At 42.9% G+C, this 20,203-nt stretch overlaps 1 protein-coding gene across 1 annotated transcript in view; it reads right to left on the bottom strand.

Annotated features, from left to right (window-relative positions):
• Positions 1-20,203, bottom strand: part of ADGRV1 (adhesion G protein-coupled receptor V1) — a 576,045-nt gene that overhangs the window by 110,973 nt on the left and 444,869 nt on the right. The window contains exon 85 of the mRNA XM_040342090.1: positions 1,516-1,632. Within this exon, the coding sequence (XP_040198024.1) occupies positions 1,516-1,632 (117 nt within the window). The remainder of the gene's footprint in view (positions 1-1,515; positions 1,633-20,203) is intronic.

The following is a 20,203-nucleotide window of genomic DNA, read 5'->3' as shown; positions in this document are numbered from 1 at the left end:
CTTAGGACCTAGCAACCAATCAACTGTGGGTTAACTAGAAAAGGTAATTTGTCTGGCTCCTCCCCCCGCCCCTATGTCCTGAGCTGTGCTGCCTCTCGCTCTCCGCTGTTCACTGATGACAGCAGCAGAGGAGGCAGGAGGGGAGGGAGAGACGAGGACCGAAGGCTCTGTGGAGGAGGCTGAGGGTGGAGAGAGGACCAGCAGCTAGCAGTAGGAGTCGGTGGTCGGCGGCACAGACCTGTTCCCGTTCTGCCTGTGACCTACCCACGGTCAATAGGTAGAAGGCGATCGGCAGATTGCCAACCCCCAGCTTAGATTATCTGCCAGGTACCTTTGCTGTGGACAAATTGGGGAGATTTTTTCTGTCCAGGAAAGGCAGTAAAGGTGAAAACTCTCCAACGGAAATAAAAATATAATTAAAACACTTTTCTATTAGAGGTGGCATAGGATTAGAACCTGGTTAGGGTATTGTTACTATCTACAGTATGTTGCCACTTGGAAGACTTTCCCTCACTTGCTGGCTTGAGGTATTATCAATAGGAAGTGAAGGTAAAGCTTCCCAACATGGGAACAGAGACCAAAAATGTCTGGTGTAAACTTTATCTAACATGAAAGAAAATAGTTGGCTTTACAGTGAGCTCCAGGAAAAGCTTTTTTTTTTTTATTGCTGGGTAGACGGAGGAAAGGCTAGAACATGTGTCAGGTTAAGACGACAATAAAAAAAGTATTTTAGCAGTGGGAAGGGTTAGAACTTACATGATGGCTTCTTATATCTAATGCCGTGTACACACGATCGGTCAAACCAATGAGAACGGTCTGATGGACCGTTTTCATCGGTTAACCGATGAAGATGACTGATGGTCAGTCGCGCCTACACACCATCGGTTAAAAAAATGATCGTGTCAGAACGCGGTGACGTAAAACACAACGACGTGCTGAAAAAAACGAAGTTCAATGCTTCCAAGCATGCGTCGACTTGATTCTGAGCATGCCTGGATTTTTAACCGATGGACGTGCCTACAAACGATAGTTTTTTTTTCTATCAGTTAGGTATCCATCGGTTAAATTTAAAACAAGATTTCTTTTTTTTAACCAATGGACAAATAACCGATGGGGCACACACACGATCGGTTTGGTCGGATGAAAACGGTCCATCAGACCATTCTCATCGGTTTGACCGATCGGGTGTACGCGGCATTAGACTCTTAAAGTAAGATGTCCCAGCTCCAACCTAACTGCCACAGCCACTGTAAAGCCAAAGCTGGATCACACTCCCTAGTAGGGTCTCTATAAAACTGAATAATTGAATAACTGGGAATTGCACCTGCCAGTTGCAACATATTTCTTTTGGCTTGTTGGGAGAGGACAAAAACACAAACCAGTCTAGGGAAATCTTACTAGTGTGTCTCAACCCAATCAATCACAAATGATATTTGTTTAAGATGAAGAGTAATTAAAACATTATGTATTTGTGAGTTATTATAGCTGAATAATGAGTTAATTTGGCCTGCTTACCTGAATAAACATCCAAAAGAATTGACTGAGATAAAAATAGTGTGTGATAGCTGCCAGACCAGCACAGCCTTCATTAGAGAGCTCTCGGCTAATGTATGCAGAGGCCAGGAAGGAGATCTGCAAAAGAACACAGGATTTTATTAAAGCAACCAATTTTTTCAAGGCAAAGTTTATTAGCAATGCAGTTAAACAGATCATGGTGTGCATGTGATTACAGGACTGTGACAATAACTGTTTCCTATGGGCCATGATAAAAGAGAAACAAGGAAGCGCCACCTAAGTCCAGTATTAAGGTCAAAGATTTATTCACAAACGATTAAAAATTACTTACAGGATACAGTAATGAAACTTGTTCATCAACATGAAAAGTCCGCCGCTCATTCCTGTCCTTAGGAACCCGCCAGTAGACTCCAATAGCTGTGAATGGGAACGATAGATTATCATGTTCTGTCGTTCACATTCACAGCTATTGAAATCTACTAGCGGGCTCCTAAGGACAGAAGGAAAACTTGGAACTCCTTGGAATTAACTAGTTTTCTGCAGTGATTTTCCATAAAATTGTGATCTGATCATTATCTAAGTCACAATAGACAAACACAATGTGCTTCAGCTGATAAAATATAAACAATTAAAGTGGTTGTAAAGTTATTTTTTTTCACTTATACCTACAGGTAAGCCTATTATAAGGCTTACCTGTAGGTAAAAAAAATATGCGGTGCATACTAGCTCATTATGAATAACAGGTGTAAAGAAAAAAATAAAAGTCAGCGGGTTTACTACAGCTTTAAACATTCACATTGCTGGAGAAAAGAGTATGTAAACTCTATGAATTAATTGCTGGTTGAACTTCCTTTGGCAGCAATGACTTCAAGCAAGCACTTTCGGCATCTCTGGATCAGACCTGTACAATGTTCAGGAGGATTTTTGACCATTCCTTTTTACAAAACTGCTTCAGCTCAGACACATTTGTAGCATGTCTGGTGTGAATGGCTTTCTTGAGGTCATCCCACAGCATCTCTATTGGGTTAAGGTGCATTTTCTTTTTCTGAAGCCAGTCTGTCGTGGGTTTACTTTAATGCTTAGGGTCATTGTCCTGCTACATCACCCAACTTCTACTAAACTTCAGCTAGTGGACAGCCACCATGACATTATACTGTAGGATATTTTGGTAACACTAAAGGCTCGTACACACGATAGGTTAAACAGAGGACAACGGTCTGATGGACCGTTTTCATCAGTCAAAACCCATCGTGTGTGGGCCCCATAGGTTATTTAACCATCGGTTAAAATAAGCCAACTTGCTTTAAATTTAACCGATGGATTCCTAACCGATAGGTCAAAACCGATCATTAGTAGGCACGACCATCGGTTAAAAATCCACGCATGCTCAGAATCGATGCAAGCATGGAAGCATTGAACGTCTTTGTGTTTTACGTCCCCTCGTTCTGACACGATCGGTTATTTAACCGATGGTGTGTGGGCGCGACGAACCATCAGTCAGCTTCATCGGTTAACCGATGACAACGGTCCTTCAGACCATTCTCATCGGATGGACTGATCGTGTGTACGAGGCTTAAGTCCAAGAACTAAGGCAGCAAAGCAAGCAAAAATTTTGATGTTCCCTTCACCAAACAACACCATTGGGATAATGTTTTCATTTCTAAACTGTGCCTTTTTGCACCGTATATAGTGCCAAGCATTATTCCTGAACAATTAAACGTTTTCTTAATCAGTCCACAAACCATTTTCCCAGTTTTGCAGTTTGTGAAGGTGCTTCTCCATGGTGCTCTGCCATAGGATTGAGGATTAAGGATTCTGCTTTGTGCCTTGGGAGTCACCTTGGCTAGGTTCCCACGTCTAGGAAAAGAAGCCACAGTACTAAACGGTCTCCATTTAGGCTGGGTTCACACTATTGTTAATTGGATGCAGGTTCATCACATCCAATTCGCAATAGCGGGAGATTTTGACCGGCTCTCTATAGAGCCAGTTCACAAATCACCGCTGTGGCTCCTGTGCGAATTTGCACAGGGGTCATGTGCATTTTTTGGTATGTTTGAGGTCTGAATTCAGCCAACAATTCAGGCTGAAACAAGACCTGAAACAGTGAACAGAGACACACCGGACCCCTGCTGTGAACCCAGCCTAATAGACAATTTGTCTAACTGTCAAATTTTTCCTCTAGCACTGTAAATGTTTAATGGGTGTGTTCAATAAAGACATGAGAAATTAGTTTGCCCATTGTTGTGACTTATTCCCCGTACACACGCTCGGGAAAAAAGTCTGGTTCTCTTTTTTTTGCCAGTGGGTTGGGCAGTTTTCCCGTCGGACAAACTGCGAGGGAGCATACACACGGCTGGGATTCCCGGCCAAAAGCTCTCCTCGCAGTTTTCCCTTTGGAAAACCCAGTCGTGTGTACGGGGCATTAGATGAGGATCAGATCACGTTTTATGGCAAGTTGCTGCTGATAAACAGTTAATTCAAATTCACAAGTTCACATACTTTTTCTTGTCACTATACATTGGTTTAGGCAAACAGAACCTTTACCTTGACAAATAAATCTCTAAAGGATACTAAAAAGATCAAACTATCAGCAAACCAACCAGAGCCATGTTAATAACATGCAGACAGTTAATTTAGTCCCAGCACCGGGAACCAACAAATAATGGAGCATGAATTGTGAAGCTGTAAATAATAGCATATTTGTTCGCTAGTGATGATATAAAATGTAACTGTACAAAACCATGTGATGTTCTTAGGATAATCTAAAAGTTATACTTTATTTCACCCCGATGCAACGATGATTCCTACACACAAAATGTGTTTTAACATTTCCTTGAGGGAAGATTCTGATTGGTAGGTTTATAGGAGAATATCAGCTGGAAGAACACAAGCTTTGGACAATAAAATATTTGTGTTTGAATTTAAAAGAGTTTGGGTGCTATTTTTCTTCAAGGCATCCTTGTAAAATCAACTGTAACAATCAAGAGAGAACTGTTTTTCCTTGATCAGTCGATCAAGATTGGAAAGCACGGAGACCTGAATGTAAAATGCCATGAGCTTGCTAACCCAGAGCTAATGGGATTAATGTAGTCTTACGTTTGGTTTGATAAGCCCAGTAACATGCCACGGCATGGTTGTTTTTCAGCTCTCAAAAGTATTCAAGTTCATGTACAGTATAAACAAAATATGGCAAGTTCGGACATAACAGACGTATTACTGCACAATTGGGGGTCTCTTGCAAAATGTATTTAAACGTCCATGAAAACAGTTAGCTTAAACACATGAATAAAGGCATTAGACTGTCTCCTCTTGAAATTAAATAACAAACTATCTTGTCATGCAAAACCTTATTCAAAACAACTTGAGATTAACATTCCTTTATAGGAAAAATAAAACCTGAGTTCAGCACTTTCCAAATGCTGCTTATTGATGTTGTAAATACAGGCTTATGGCCTAGAAAAAAATATAGTTATTTTTCTTAAATATCTTATCCATTGGATTATTTTTCTAACATGCTTTAATTTGCCAAAATGGCCATGGGGACTAAACAGGACATTACGAAAAACGTTAAACGTGAGCATGTTTACTGCAACAGTCAAACAATAAAAGGAAGGAACACCACTTTCCCAAGAGAAAGCAGGACTTTGGAGGATATGGGGTTTTTACAAACACAATTTTCATATAGAAAATATTTTTTATTGTACAAACATAGTTGAAGCTTCTAGTTGAGTAAAAAAAAAATATACAAATATGCAGACAATATCCCAGCGGCTATAATAGTTTTCGTATTTACAAATTGCAGTGTATACATAGATTGGCTTCATTGGTACATAATGGACCAACGCGTTTCACACGTAAAAGTTCCAGGGTCAAGATCTGATGGACATTGGATCATAACCATGAGGACCCAAGCAGGTCTGGTTTTGATACCCAGAATACTTGTACATACAAGTGGAACAGATGGCACAGCCCCAAGGGCTTGGCTCCAGCAGCGATTGTGCCACCTGTGCAGTTTGAACGTACAAGAATCTGGGTATAAAAACCAGACCCGCCTGGCCAAACGGCTGCATCATAAATCCAGCTCTTTTTATACATATATGGAGGTTTAGTTGATGTACGGTACATTCAAGTTCCCTGAAGAAACAGAGATATTGTTCTGCAAAATGCATTGGCCCATAATGTACCAATGAAGCTAATCTATGTATATACTGGAATTTGTAAATACAGAAACTATTATAGCTGCTGGGCTATTGTATTCATATTTGTATATGTTTTTTATACTCAACTAGACATTTTAACTATGGTTGTACAATAAAAAAATATTTTTTATATGACAAATGTGTTTGTGCTCACCTCAGTGACAAGCCTGCTTTCTCTTGGGAATGTGGTGTTCCATCCTTTTATCGTTTTACTACATACCTAGGATGTGGAGATTTTGGGCCAGATCCACAACCAGCGGGCGCAACTTAAATGTTCCGATTTAAGTTACACCGCCGCAAAATTTCTACCTAAGTGCCCGATCCACAAAGCACTTACCTAGAAATTTGCAGCGGTGTAACTTAAATCTGTCCGGCGCAAGGCGTGCCCAATCTAATGGGGCGAGTCCCATTTAAATTAGGCGCGCTCCCACGCCGGACGTACTGCGCATGCTCCCGACGCTATTTTCCCGACGTGCTTTGCGTTACGTTACGTTGCGCCGAGTTTTGTGAATAGCGACGGGTAAAAAAGAGATGCGGCGGGAAAAAAAAAATTTAAAAAATAAATTTGCCAGCGACGCGGGAAAGAAGGGTATACTTTTACATGGTGTAGTAAGTTTACACTTTGTAAAAGCAGCCCTAATTTTGCGACGGCAAACTAACACTTACGGAGAAATAACGAAGGGAAAAAGCTTTGTGGATCTCCGTAAGTGCTAATTTGCATACCCGACGCACACATGTCGGATCTTAGGGATATCTATGAGTAACTGATTCTATGAATCAGCCGCATAGTTAGAAACAGGGATACGACGGCGAATCAGCAGATACGCCTGCGTATCCCTTTTGTGGATCTGGCCCTTTGTCCCTAGAACTTGTGTAATTTAGCTCTTAGATATTTACTGCAACAGTCATTTTCCGTTCTTCAAGATCACAAATGAACAAACATTTTGGAGATTTTTTTTCAGAAAAAACATTTTTCGAATTGTTTGTAGGTGAATTGTTTGAAAAAATTTGATGTGAAATGCGTATGAACGGTAGGGGTAGTAGAAGAAATCTATCGGAAGAAAATAATGTTTAATGTTGAAAACGATCAGAAAAATTACGAAGTTTGCATAACATTTTTTGGTCAAATTTAATTTTTCTCTTTTTTTATTCATTTATGGGCAGATTTACTTAATTTACTTTGCTAGATCTCTCTACTTTTGTATCACTTATCCATTCCATACACTGATAAGTTTCCTTTTGTCCCACCCATGTGCATCACTAATGCTGGTCATAGGCTACTTTTTTTTTTTTCAGCCAAGCCAGGAGAACATGACTTACAAGTTATGTGCTGGCTCTCTGTGCCCAAATGACTGTTACAGAATATATGTTCATGTGTATGGTGTTCCGCATGGATATATTCTGTCAGTATATCAATGTGATGTTAGATCTCATGGCCATCTTAGAGAGGTTCCAGTAAAGAGCAGAAGATGCATTACTTGTGTGACTATTAATGTATTCTTTAATATTAGGGCCAAAGGCCAGGGATGTCATGAGCAGGCCTAAGGTCAGGAGTTTAGAATATGGTTAAGGCTTTCATCTACCAGCAGGTGGGTTGTTGTCCTATGCAAGAAGCAGCGGGGCAGGGACTCCAGCAGGTTGGCAACAACAACAAGTCAATCACAAGCCTCCTTACATCCCAATTTTCCACAAGTTTAACCCTGCACTCATTCACAGATTGATCTCTTCTAAACAGACTTCCAGTGGAGACTGGTCTCTGTTTTCCCTTGACATGCTCAGATAGATCTGGGTGTCATCTGCATACACATGGAACTGTAGACCGTGGCATCGGATCAGGTTGGTCAATGGTTTTGTATAGACGTTAAAAAGGATTGGCGACAACGCCCAACACTGTGGTACCCCACAGGACAGGGAGCTGTAGTTAGAGTGATAGGCTCCCAGCCTCACCCGTTGTGCCCTATCCTAGAAGAATGAAACCATCCATGCCAATGCCATCTCCTTGATCTTGGCCGTATTTTGAAGTCTATGCAGTAACCGTGCATGATCGATGGTATCAAAGGCAGCTGACAAGTCCAGAAGTATCAGAGCTACTGCGCATGCACGAGTCGTGTGGTGCTTGGCGCTTTCTGAATGATCTTGTTGTCTTTTGGGACACACACAGGTCCCAGAAGACAGCAGGGGGGAAAGGCGGAGGGCCCAAATCACTAGAAAAGTTGCATACCTTACCGCTGTGACATAGGATGCAAGTCCAGAAGAAAAAAATACAGAAAAGGTACTAAAAAGCAAAAAAAATCATTACTATTGCTTAAGACTAAGGCCTCGTACACACAACCGAGTTTCTCAGCAAAAACCAGCAAGAAACTTACTGGGAGATATTTTTTTGCCGAGGAAACCGGTCGTGTGTACATTTTCGTAGAGGAAACTGTCGAGAAACTCGACGAGCCAAAAAGAAAGCATGTTCTCTATTTCCTTGACGGGAATGGAGAAAATTGGCTTGTCGAGTTTCGACGGCTTCACAAGGAACTCGACGAGCAAAACGATGAGTTTCGCCCGTCGAGTTTCTCGGTCGTGTGTACGAGGCCTGAGTTGTCTTTTTGCCTGGAACTCTGCTGTAAGTCTAACTGTGGGATAAATAATGTTAGATTTGATTTTGCCACATTCTAGAGATGCTAGATGGCCAGCCTAGGCTTAAAGTGGACCTTGAACTAAAATGCAAGGTCCACATATTTAACTCCCACAGCCTCCTGTTAAAAAAAAACCATTATATTAAAAATGAGTAATGTACATAGAAAGAAAATGTAACAAAAAATCTTGGGAAAGCCAAGGATCCATATTCCTGCAAGAACACAGCACTGTACAGAAGCCTGTTCTTGCAGGATTTGGGATCTTCAACTTTCTCGGGATCCCACTGAGGTCACCCTCGCCTAGGTGAAGTGTATAGTAAGCATTTTTTACAGCTTTCTCTCAAAGTGTTTTTTTGTTTTTTTTTATTTATGCAATTCAGCATTTTTTTATGTGTATATATAAAACTCAGATGCATCATCTGTCTTTTTAGCAGTCTAGGCGTTAACTCATTTTTACTGGAAATGAAAACATAAATGAAACAGGATGTACGGGGTCAGCATATGACTGCTATTCAGACTCAGAGTGTGCTAAGCATTTGTCAACAATTCCTAATTATTCAGCAGAACAGAAGAACAAAGCATACAACTGATCCCATCTCCCACTTGTACAGATCCCACTGCTAGGAAAAAAAGTTATGTCAAAGTATTTCACAGTTTTAATTCTAGCTTTCCTTCTAGTTTATTTTAACTAATTATGTCACTGCTAACATTGTTAAGTTACTGTATGTCAATCAGTATAGACAAGGGAGCAACATATAAAAACAACTCCATCCAAGAAGGTCTTACAAAGTTTCTCATCAAATGTGAAGAATTAGCCACTAGTTACTCCCCCAACGTTCAGGGGCCCCTTAATTGATTTCTGAGAGCACAATCCCACTGTTATCCACTACTGGATTCTCAGCTGGGCTAGTTGTTTTATCAAATGAACTGTTTTTCTGACTCTCTTGTTGCATCATTCAGAAGGTGAGCAGTCAAATTGTAGAATGAGATTGTTAGACAACACAGGGCCAGATTCAGGTACAATTGCGGCGGCGCAACGTAACCCGCTTACGTTACACCGCCACAAGTTTTCAGTGTAAGTGCCTGATCCACAAAGCACTTACCTGTAAACTTGTGGCGGTGTATCGTAAACACGTCCGGCGCAAGCCCGCCCAATTCAAATGGGGCGTGTACCATTTAAATTAGGCGCGATCCCGCACCGGACGTACTGCGCATGCTCAGTTTTGAAATTCCCACCATGCTTTGCGCGATGTGACGTCATTTTTTTGAACGGCGACGTGAGTTATGGCGTTTCGTATTCCTGGACGTCTTACGCAAAAACAAAAAAAAATTGAAATTCGAAGCGGGAACGACGGCCATACTTTAACATGGCTCGTGTAAAGTTAAGGCATGTAAAATCATGACTAACTTTGCGACGGGAAAAAATTACTAGCGACGACGTAACGAACGCGAAAACCGTCGTGGATCGCCGTAAATGCTCATTAGCATACCCGACGCAGGAAAACGACGCAAACTCCACCCAGCGGCGGCCGAAGTATTGCATCCTAAGATCCGACAGTGTAAGTTAATTACACCTGTCAGATCTTAGGGCTATCTATGCGGAACTGATTCTATGAATCAGCTGCATAGATACGACAAGAGATATGACGGTGTATCCGGAGATACGCCGTCGTATCTATTCTGTGAATCTGGCCCACAGTGCCTAATGACAAGACAAAGTTTGAGATGCCCCTATGGATGAAAGTGGGAACAGCCCATTCAGGGTAGTCAAGCAGTTCTGTGTGACCCCTTCCTTAGGTAACTACCAAAAAAGTAGGATAATTTCTAAAAATACCCATACAGATAAAGTACTGAAACTATTTATTGCAGTATTTACTTGCTTATTGTACTTGAATTGTAAGTATACTGTCTTCCTGTATTTTTCAAAAAATAATATATAATAATAATACAGTTTACAGTATTTAAACCCTTACACATACACACCGATTAAACAAATCCCCTTACATGGGTTGTACCTGTTTGTATGCAGCCCTCTCTTCTCTATGTTCTTCTAAAACACACAGATCAAAGGCTACTTCTCAGCAGCAAAACTCGGGGGGCAGGGATCTGACATCACACACACTGCATAGCTAGAGCACAGAGCTCTGTGAAACCTGAAATCTGAGTGAAAGGAAGGTACACACCACCCCTCTACACAGAATCATAGCAAAATACAGTAAACACAACTGAGGCTGGCAGTCAGTTGCTGTGTGCTAGAGGGGGATGGGGTAGGGCATTTACCCTGGATGCTGTGGAGTCAATTTGAAATATTATCAGTGACTCATGCAGACAGCAACGAGAATTGACACTTGGTGCTTTGGATTGAGGCAAGTATATAATATAAAATGATATGCTTTTTTCATTTTTCATGTTAGAGGTTTACAATTGCTTTAAACCTAAATTCCACAATTAGATTATTAGTTAATTTTCTCTCATTAAACACAACACAGTGCCTGGCTAACCACAAATAAAATTACTGAAAAATATGGCAGTTCTTAGAATAGTGTTCCTGATTGTAATAACTAGAAAAGAACATGCATGCACACAATTCTCAACCTTGATCAATACATATTGGCCTCTTTGCTGAAAAGATATTTTTATAATGTGAAATCTCAATAGTGATAAGGATTAAAGCGGGGGTTCACCCTATATAAAAAAAAATATATATTTTTTTTCCCTCTAGCATTAAATTCGGCATAGTAGCGCGAGCTACAGTATGCCTGTCTGTATTTTTTTATCCCCGTACTCACTGTGCTATTGTACATTGAAGATTCCGGGGAATGGGCGTTCCTATGGAGAGAGAAGGTGATTGACGGCCGGCCCTGGCACGTCACGCTTCTCCGGAAATAGCCGAAATAGGCTTGGCTCTTCACGGCGCCTGCGCATAGCCTGTGCGCAGGTGCCGTGAAGAGCCGAGACCTACTCCGGCTGTCTTCGGGGAGCGTGACGTGCCAGAGCCGGCCGTCAATCATCCTCCCTCTCCATAGGAACGCCCATTCCCCGCGGCAGACGGAATCTTCAATGTACAATAGCACTGTGAGTACGGGGATAAAAAAATACAGACAGGCATACTGTAGCTCGCGCTACTATGCCGAATTTAATGCTATACTGTTGTTAAGGAGGGTGAACCACCGCTTTAATTAGGCAGAGTTCACTTTAGATTAGACTTGGGGCCCTCCTAACTCTATTGTCTCGATTTATACTCTTCTGTTCCCCTTATTTGGTAAAGCACTGCACAAACAATTGAAAACCGTTATAATAACAATAATACAATTGTCAGCAAAGAGAAATGGAACAAAAATATAAAGTTTAAGTGGAAATAAAAGAAAGCAATAAGCAAAACAACTAATTAAAAAGCTAAGTGTGGACATCACAGGCGAGAGTAGAAAATGGGATATAGGGTAAAGCCCACAAAACAAAGTCTGAAAAGAGTCAATTCACCAAAAGAATATTTTGCATACTAGATAGAGTGGGGTTGATTTACTAAATGCAAATTATGTTCACTTTGGAAGAAAATTTTCCTTTAATTTAGCTCTAATGAATTCCATCATTCAATCACATACAAGAACTTAATTGTTTATGTAGCACTACCCCCGGAGGAGCTGCTGGATTGTTTTGGGTGGCAGTGGCTCTTCAGAATTCCTAGGGGTGAATGGTGCATATTGCAATAGTAAAGGAATGTCCGCAACAAGTGTCTTTTCTGTTCTCTTGAAATTAACTTCTCTGCCACAAACCCTCTTGGAATGGACTTTAGGGAGACACCTCTGCCACAGGCCCTCTCTGATTGCAAATGCGGAGGCAATCCTCCTTGGAAGAATTACGACTGGATCTCCTTCTTAACGTCGCCCAGGTACCGACTGACAGGTGATCAATAATTCAGTGTCCAGCTACCTTGATCCCCGGTGGTTTGTCGAAATTCACTGGGGAAGCCCAGGAAGAGGGAAGACTGGGCTTACCCAGTGACGTAGAAGAGGGTGCATCAGAGGGTGCGGGGTCACGTGACGGGTGGCCCTGCCTCCCCTATATAAGTAATGTCACAGCTTCAGCACGTCATTCGCTGGTCTGTGTCCAGCGGTGAGAGGAGGTCGGCGATGCTGCTCTCTGGATGGATGGATCTTCTCATCGCTGGAGATCCCCCGCACCCGTCGCTGGATCAGGACAACGTTGGAGCAGGAAGCCGGGAACGAGTGGATTATCACTGCTGGAGTTTTTTTATTTTTATTTTTTATTAATAAAGGACTTTTTTCTACGGTGTGTGTGTGTGTTTTTTTTTTACAAGAATTTACACTTCCTTCGTGAAATGGTAGGGATACAGTGTACCCCATTACCATTTCACACAGGGGGGGTCAGGATCTGGGGGTCCCCTTTGTTAAAGGGGTCTTCCAGATTCTGATAAGCCTCCCGCCCGCATACCCCCCCAACCACCGGGCAAGGGTTGTGGGGATGAGGCCCTTGTCCCCATCAACATGGGGACAAGGTGCTTTGGGGGGCACCCCAAAGCACTCTCCCAATGTTGAGGGCATGTGGCCTGGTGCGGTTCAGGAGAGGGGGGGGCGCACTCTGTCCCCCCTCTTTTCTGCGGCCGGCCAGGTCAATGTGCTCGGATAAGGGGTCTGGTGTGGATTTTAGGGGGAACCGCACGTCATTTTTTTTTTTAAATTGACGGCGGGTTTCCCCTTAATATCCATACCAGACCTAAAGTGTCTGGTTATTGAATTTGCGGGGACCTCCACGCATTTTTTTTTCTAAAAGTCCGTGTCCCATTGACTACAATGGGGTTCGGAGTTCGGGTTCGGGTTTTTTTTTAAAGTTCGGGTTCGGACCCGAACCCGAACATCCAGGTGTCCGCTCAACTCTATTAGAGACCCTACTTTGTTCTCCCAACTATCTGAGCAATATTCTGCACATCTCTCCGGTCTGTAACTCTTGATGAAAATCACAAAACAACAAAATGAATAAAACAAGCACACATTAAAACTAGTGATCATCTACAGAGTAATATCTATCATGGTTTATTAAATATCCCTAATGATTTGTTTTCATCATTCGGGTTAACCTCTGTAGATTTCAGATTTTAGACTCTAATGACAATAAATACAAAATAACTGGCCCTACACCTGGCCATTATTTGCAATTCAATTTGGATTATTATAATATTAATAAACTAACCTTTCTAGACAAATTATATTGCTGTCTGAGATCATACCGAGTCCGGAAAAGAGAATAATTTCTGATTAGATAAGTAAAAGCATTTATTAGCAGACAGACTTTTATTATTCACCAGCAAGCTTTGTTTTATATTTTAGGAAATAACAGAACAATATTTAAAAGGGAAATAGATACTTCTTTTATGGGTCACAGGAGTGCACTTATTTTAGTTTTGTGACCTAGAGCCAGCGCCCCTCCAAGCTCTGGAAGGATCTGACAATATTGTTAAAGTGTATGTTAACTCAAATTTTTAACAGATCCTGGTCCCTTAACCTCGGGGTTCATTTTCAGTACCAAAAGCGGTAACACCGAGCCACACTCGGGATTACACCGCAGTATCCAGGTACAGGTACTAACCTTGGGCCAAATTCTCAAAAAACCTGCCTAACTTATGTGACGGTATCGGTATGATATCCCCGTCAAGCATTCCCTCCTCTCCATACAAGACCATCACAGGATCCCCCACACATGAGTCAAGACTGGATGCTGGAACCAAGACTGAGTTTAATGTTATAACACACAGCTTATATGTCATTTCCAAAACTGTTACAATGACAAATCCCCGCCCCCCTCACACTGGGGCTTCCATACAGATGAGTAGGCAGACACGACGGAGCCGAGTCTGAAAACACATTTTCTTTAGATAATGACATCAGTGGAGTTGAGTACTAGTTGTACTAAATACATTAACTAGACAACTCGACCCCGCATATAGAGAGATAATTACCACAATGAAGCAATCAGAATAATTAACACAAGCCACATAAACACAGATCTACTTCACACAACACAATAGATCAATTAACCTTTAGAAATAGTGAGGGGACATTAGCACTTCAATAACCGGATGGTAATTACAATGGCAAGCAGGGAGAATTAGACTGAGACATATAGGCAAATGTATCACAATGGCCCCCCTTTTTCTCCCTGCTCCGGAAAACCCGGTTGGACCTTCCCTGGTCCAGTAGGGTTGACGGGTTCAGAGCTTTTAGTCCGAGGTTAACTCCGTTTGGCATGAGTGACCTCCCTTGGCAACTGCTTCAGACTCAGGTATGCCACCGGGTCGTCAGATCACACGCCGGTCAGTCCCCAAGTCTTTGTGCGATCTGCAAAGTCACCAGAAGTCAGTGTGAAGACGGCGAATGGGTCTGTGCGCCGCCATCTAGGTGTCCCGCTATGGGAGGGGCAGGTTATGGCTCTGAAGTGACAGTCACAGGAGATTCATAAAAAGAAAAAGTTATATTTGTTGAAATGCTGTAGCACTGGTGCTCAGAGTCCGGGGGGGGGGAGGGGACTCAGAGCCCCATAAGGTCAGCCACCCCCTGCTCCCTCCGCAGCCGCCGGTTCTCCTCTTTGAGCTTCTCCAGCTCCATCTCCAGTTCATGGAGCCTGGGGGGGTCAGCCCGCTGTGACCTCAGGTGGTTGTTCTCCTCCTCCATGCGGCTTATGCACTCCTCCAGCTCTATGTACTCACGGATCAGATCCTGCTTGCTCATGTCCTGCAGGCTCTCCACGTGGTCCTTCATCATCAGGAACTGGGTGGTGGTGTAAGGGGCCACCGGTGGGCCCTTGGCGAACATCTCGGCCCGCATCTGGGGCGCTCGCTGCGATTCCATCTCCTCCAGTCGCTTCTTCTCCTCCCAGGTCCGCTGGTTATATGACTTCCAGGACCTCTTCTTCTTGGAGGGTGGCCGGCGGTGCCTCTTTCTGCCCAGCTCCCTCCAAGGCCCCTCCGGCTCATGGCTGTCGCCCATGACCAGCTGACAATGGTGTTCCCTGTTGTTCGTAATAACAGATTGTACCATGAGGGCTTCGTAAGGGGTGCCCAATGGTTCTTCCTGACCCAGCTCCTGGGGATCCCAAGCCGAGTCTACACAATGGGCTGCTGCTGGTGGGCGGTACCCAGGTTGAGACCAATTTGACCTGGTGTTGTCATTCATGGGGCAATTCTGCTTGAAGTGACCCAACTGTTTGCACCAGAAGCAGCGTTGTTCGTTGTCCTCCTGGCGTGGGTAGCGAGGGCTAGATGTCATCGGTCTGTTAGGCGGTTGGTATCTAGCGGCTGGTGGGTGTGAGGGCGCCGTTGGTCGTGGAGGTTGTACCCGTGGTGTGACCTGGTTTGTCTTGCGAGTATCCGCATATTCATCCGCCAACTTCGCGGCCTCTGGTAGAGTCATGGGCCTGCGATCTCTCACCCAATCTTTGACGTCCGTCTGGATGTGATTGTAAAATTGCTCCAGGAGCATTAGTTGCAAAATGTCCTCTGCGGTGGTGGCCTGGCTGCTTTTAACCCAGTTAGAGGCCGACAGGGACAACTGGCATGCCCATTCCGCGTAAGAGTCTTTCGTGGTTTTGCGTGAGTCCCTGAACTTCTGTCGGTGGGACTCTGGGGTTACTGCATAACGAGCCAGGAGCACTTCTTTAACCCGGGCGTAGCTATGGATATCCTGATCTGGCACGGTCCGGAAAGCATCAGAAGCTTTGCCTGACAGTTTGCCTGACAATATTGCAACCCACTCTCTTCTAGCTATTCGGTGCAGGTTACATTGTCGCTCAAAATCCGCCAGGTAGTTATCAATCTCACAGTCCTTTTCATCAAAAGCTTTAAAAGCGCTAAACGGAATCTTCCTTGTGTCTGCTGTGCTGTACTCACTGTTCGGAGAAGGTGCGGCTGCTTGTTGGACTGCTGCCAGTTTTAACTGTAGTTCTGCGTTTACTAACAGGTCCATCACTTTCAGCACCACATCCGGCGTTGGGTTCGGGCCGAACCATGCTAGCTTCTCTCTCATTAGCTTGTTGGCTGGCGATTCCTCCTCCTGAATCACTGGTGTCTCCATCTCTTGTACCACTGGCGTTGCTGCAATCCCGTTCTCCTGGTCTATCTCCATTGATTCTGCTATGATGACCCGTTCGGTTTTGTTGCTAGCAATCCTTCCACGAACTTCCAGTAGTTCTTCCAGTGTCTGCTTGGAATCCCGGGTGTAAAGGAGAGTAGAAGGGAAAATCCCACTGCTACCAACCAATTGTGACGGTATCGGTATGATATCCCCATCAAGCATTCCCTCCTCTCCATACAAGACCATCACAGGATCCCCCACACATGAGTCAAGACTGGATGCTGGAACCAAGACTGAGTTTAATGTTATAACACACAGCTTATATGTCATTTCCAAAACTGTTACAATGACAAATCTCCGCCCCCCTCACACTGGGGCTTCCATACAGATGAGAAGGCAGACACGACGGAGCCGAGTCTGAAAACACATTTTCTTTAGATAATGACATCAGTGGAGTTGAGTACTAGTTGTACTAAATACATTAACTAGACAACTCGACCCCGCATATAGAGAGATAATTACCACAATGAAGCAATCAGAATAATTAACACAAGCCACATAAACACAGATCTCCTTCACACAACACAATAGATCAATTAACCTTTAGAAATAGTGAGGGGACATTAGCACTTCAATAACCGGATGGTAATTACAATGGCAAGCAGGGAGAATTAGACTGAGACATATAGGCAAATGTATCACAACTTAACTTTCAGCAGTTAAGTTAAACAGGCGTTAAATTTCTACCTAAGTGCCCGATCCACAAAGCACTTACCTGGAAATTACACGCTGTGTAACCTAAGTGCCTCCGTCGCAAGGCGGTCGTCTGCTCGAGGGGGCGATTCCTATTCAAATGAGGCGCGCTCCCGCGCCGGACGTTCGGCGCATGCGTGTGACGTCATTTTTCCCGACGTGCATCGCGCGAACGTACTTTACACCGGGCTTTGTGGATCGCGACGGGACAATAAAGTTGCGTCGGGTAAAAAAAAAAATACGCGCCGGGAAAAAAAATTTGAAATTTAAAAAAAAACGCGGCGATCGAAAAAAAGGTTTGTTTTTACAAGGTCTAAACAGTTTAGGCCTTGTAAAAGCATCCCTAATTTTACGTATGCAAAACGTAACTTACGCAGAAAACACAAAGCTAAAAAGCTTTGTGGATCTGCCTAAGTCCTCATTTGCATACGCAAAGCGGCATTTCGACTCGAAATGCCCCCAGCGGCGGATGCGGTACTGCATCCTAAGATCCGAAAGTGTAAGTGTCTTACAGATGTCGGATCTTCTGACTATCTTTGGAAAAATCCTTCTGAGGATCGTTTCCAAAGATAGCCACAGGGATACGCAGGCTGAACAGCAGTTCCGCCTGCGTATCTCCTTTGAAGATTTGGCCCCTTGTCCCTAGGACCCTGTGATGTCCTCCCGCTGTATCCTCCACCCAATGTATCAGTGTTCCGGGCTTCCCTACGAGTTTCGCAAAACATAGGGGCGGAGGCCGGCGGCAAATTCAAAAAAGTACAAAAAACATAATACACACAATACACTGTAATCTGCAGATTACATTACTGTATCAAATCATTTCACCTCAGTTTAATCCCAGGTGCGTCCACTTTTACCTTTCTTTCTGCCTGAAAACATGGCATCCAAAAAGCTTCCCTCTACATCAAAAGTGGTTTAAGACCCGCTAGAAAACAGATAGTGAATTAGAATCACTTGCAGAATGGAGCGATAGTGATTCGTCTGGGAAATTTGTCATAAGACACTGATAGTGACGATAGCAACGATTCTGCAACGATACTAAGCTCATGGATGTGCAAACTTGGTGCTCTATTGACGATGGTATGGATCATTACTTTTAGGAATGAGCCGAACATCCCCCCCGTTCGGTTAGCACCAGAACCTTCGAACGGACCGAACGTTCGCGAACATTTAGAACCCCATTGACGTCTATGGGACTCGAACGTTCGAATTCAAAAGTGCTAATTTTAAATCCTAATATGCAAGTTATTGTCGTAAAACGTCTTTGAGAATCCAGGTCTTGCCCCAGGGAACATGTATCAATGGAAAAAAAGTTTTAAAAACGGTCGTTTTTTTCAGAACTTTTTTTCCATTGATACATGTTCCCTCGGGCAAGACCCGGGTTCTCAAAGACGTTTTCACAGGCATACTATAGACACCCAGCAGGTGCAAAATTTAAAGGAATTTTTCTTATTTTTTTATTTAAGCATCATTAAAATCACTGCTCCTGCATCAGGAGCAGTGATTTTAATGATGCTTAAATTAAAAAAAATATAGCTGGTTGTCTATAGTATGCCTGTGATAACGTCTTTAAATAGCACAATCACCTGCCTGCCAGTAAATTAGGAAGAACTGATCTAGCTAAACTTTACAGTGTATAAATATATGTACAACACCTGGGATGTATATATATCCTCTACACACTGTAACATTAACTGACTAGCCTGCCTGCCTGCCTGCCTGCTCTATCTACCTGCAAAAAATTACACTCTCTCTGTCTCTCTCTGTTCTCTGTTAACTGCCGAAACACACTACACAAGACCGCCCTTCAGGCGGCCTTTTATAGTGTGGGGCGTGTACTAAACCCCCTGAGCCATAATTGGCCAAAGCCACTCTAGCTTTGTCCAATTATGGCTCTCCGTTCTTTGCGCGCTGTGATTGGCCAAGCATGCGGGTCATAGTGCATGCTTGGCCAATCATCAGCCAGCGATGCCGCAGTGAATTATGGTCTGTGAAACATAACTCGAATTTGGCGCGAACGACCTGTTTTGTTCGTATTTCGACGAACGATCGAACATACAATGTTCGAGTCGAACATGAGTTCGACTCGAATACGAAGCTCATCCCTAGTTACTTTCAGTGTCTGATGATAAATTTCCCCATTAATCACTATCACTCAATTGTGCAAGTGATTCTAATTCAATATCACAGTTTTCTAGCTGGTCTAAAACAGCTTTTGATGTAGAGGGACACTTTCCATTGTCCTGATTGTGATGTTGGACTTTGTGCAGTCCCATGTTTCAATTAAATTTATAATTTTTTTTATACGCAGGATGTTTACTAAACCAATATGCAGTGTTTTACAGTGACTAGTAATTTTGCATCCCTGTTTGAACAAAATTCTGTGTTTTTGATTTGATTACATTATTAAATAAAATGTATTATTTTTTAATTATTATATTATATTATTTTTTAAATGTATTTATTATATTATGCAGTAATTTATGAATGTTATCATACCCGGGATGTTTACTAGACTCTTGTTTAGACAGATTTAAGCGAGTTATTTCTAAGAATTACAGGCCTACAATATAAAACAACAAATTTCCATGCAAAACAATGTACCACTTTGGCATTCAAAAATCAGACATAATAATACCGCCAGGGAGGTTAAAGCAGATTATACAGCGGCAGCAAATGAAGTGCCCACAGCAAACTAAGAACAGAAAAATCAGCAGTTATGTGATTGCTCAGTTCTCAATCTCAGAGCCGGCATGGGACAGCTGCAGCATCGGTGTTCATGTTTTTTTTTTCAGAATGCCATACTTCTCTTTTAAGGGTTTGATATCTATAATTTTATGTAGCTCTACTATAGGTTATTTCATGTGCTGGAATATAATATTTTGTCCTTCACAAGTTCTTTAGGTAAAATCTAACAATAGCAGTCACAGTAAAGGTTCACTGTGCACCTTAACCACTTCAGCCCTGGACCATTTGGCTGGCCAAAGACCAGAGCACTTTTTGCAATTCGGCACTGCGTCGATTTAAC

Source organism: Rana temporaria, chromosome 1 (genome assembly GCF_905171775.1).
Source record: "Rana temporaria chromosome 1, aRanTem1.1, whole genome shotgun sequence".
NCBI classification, from domain to species: domain Eukaryota; kingdom Metazoa; phylum Chordata; class Amphibia; order Anura; family Ranidae; genus Rana; species Rana temporaria.
Note: the sequence above shows the minus strand (reverse complement) of the source record. Positions and strands in the feature narration are given on the sequence as shown.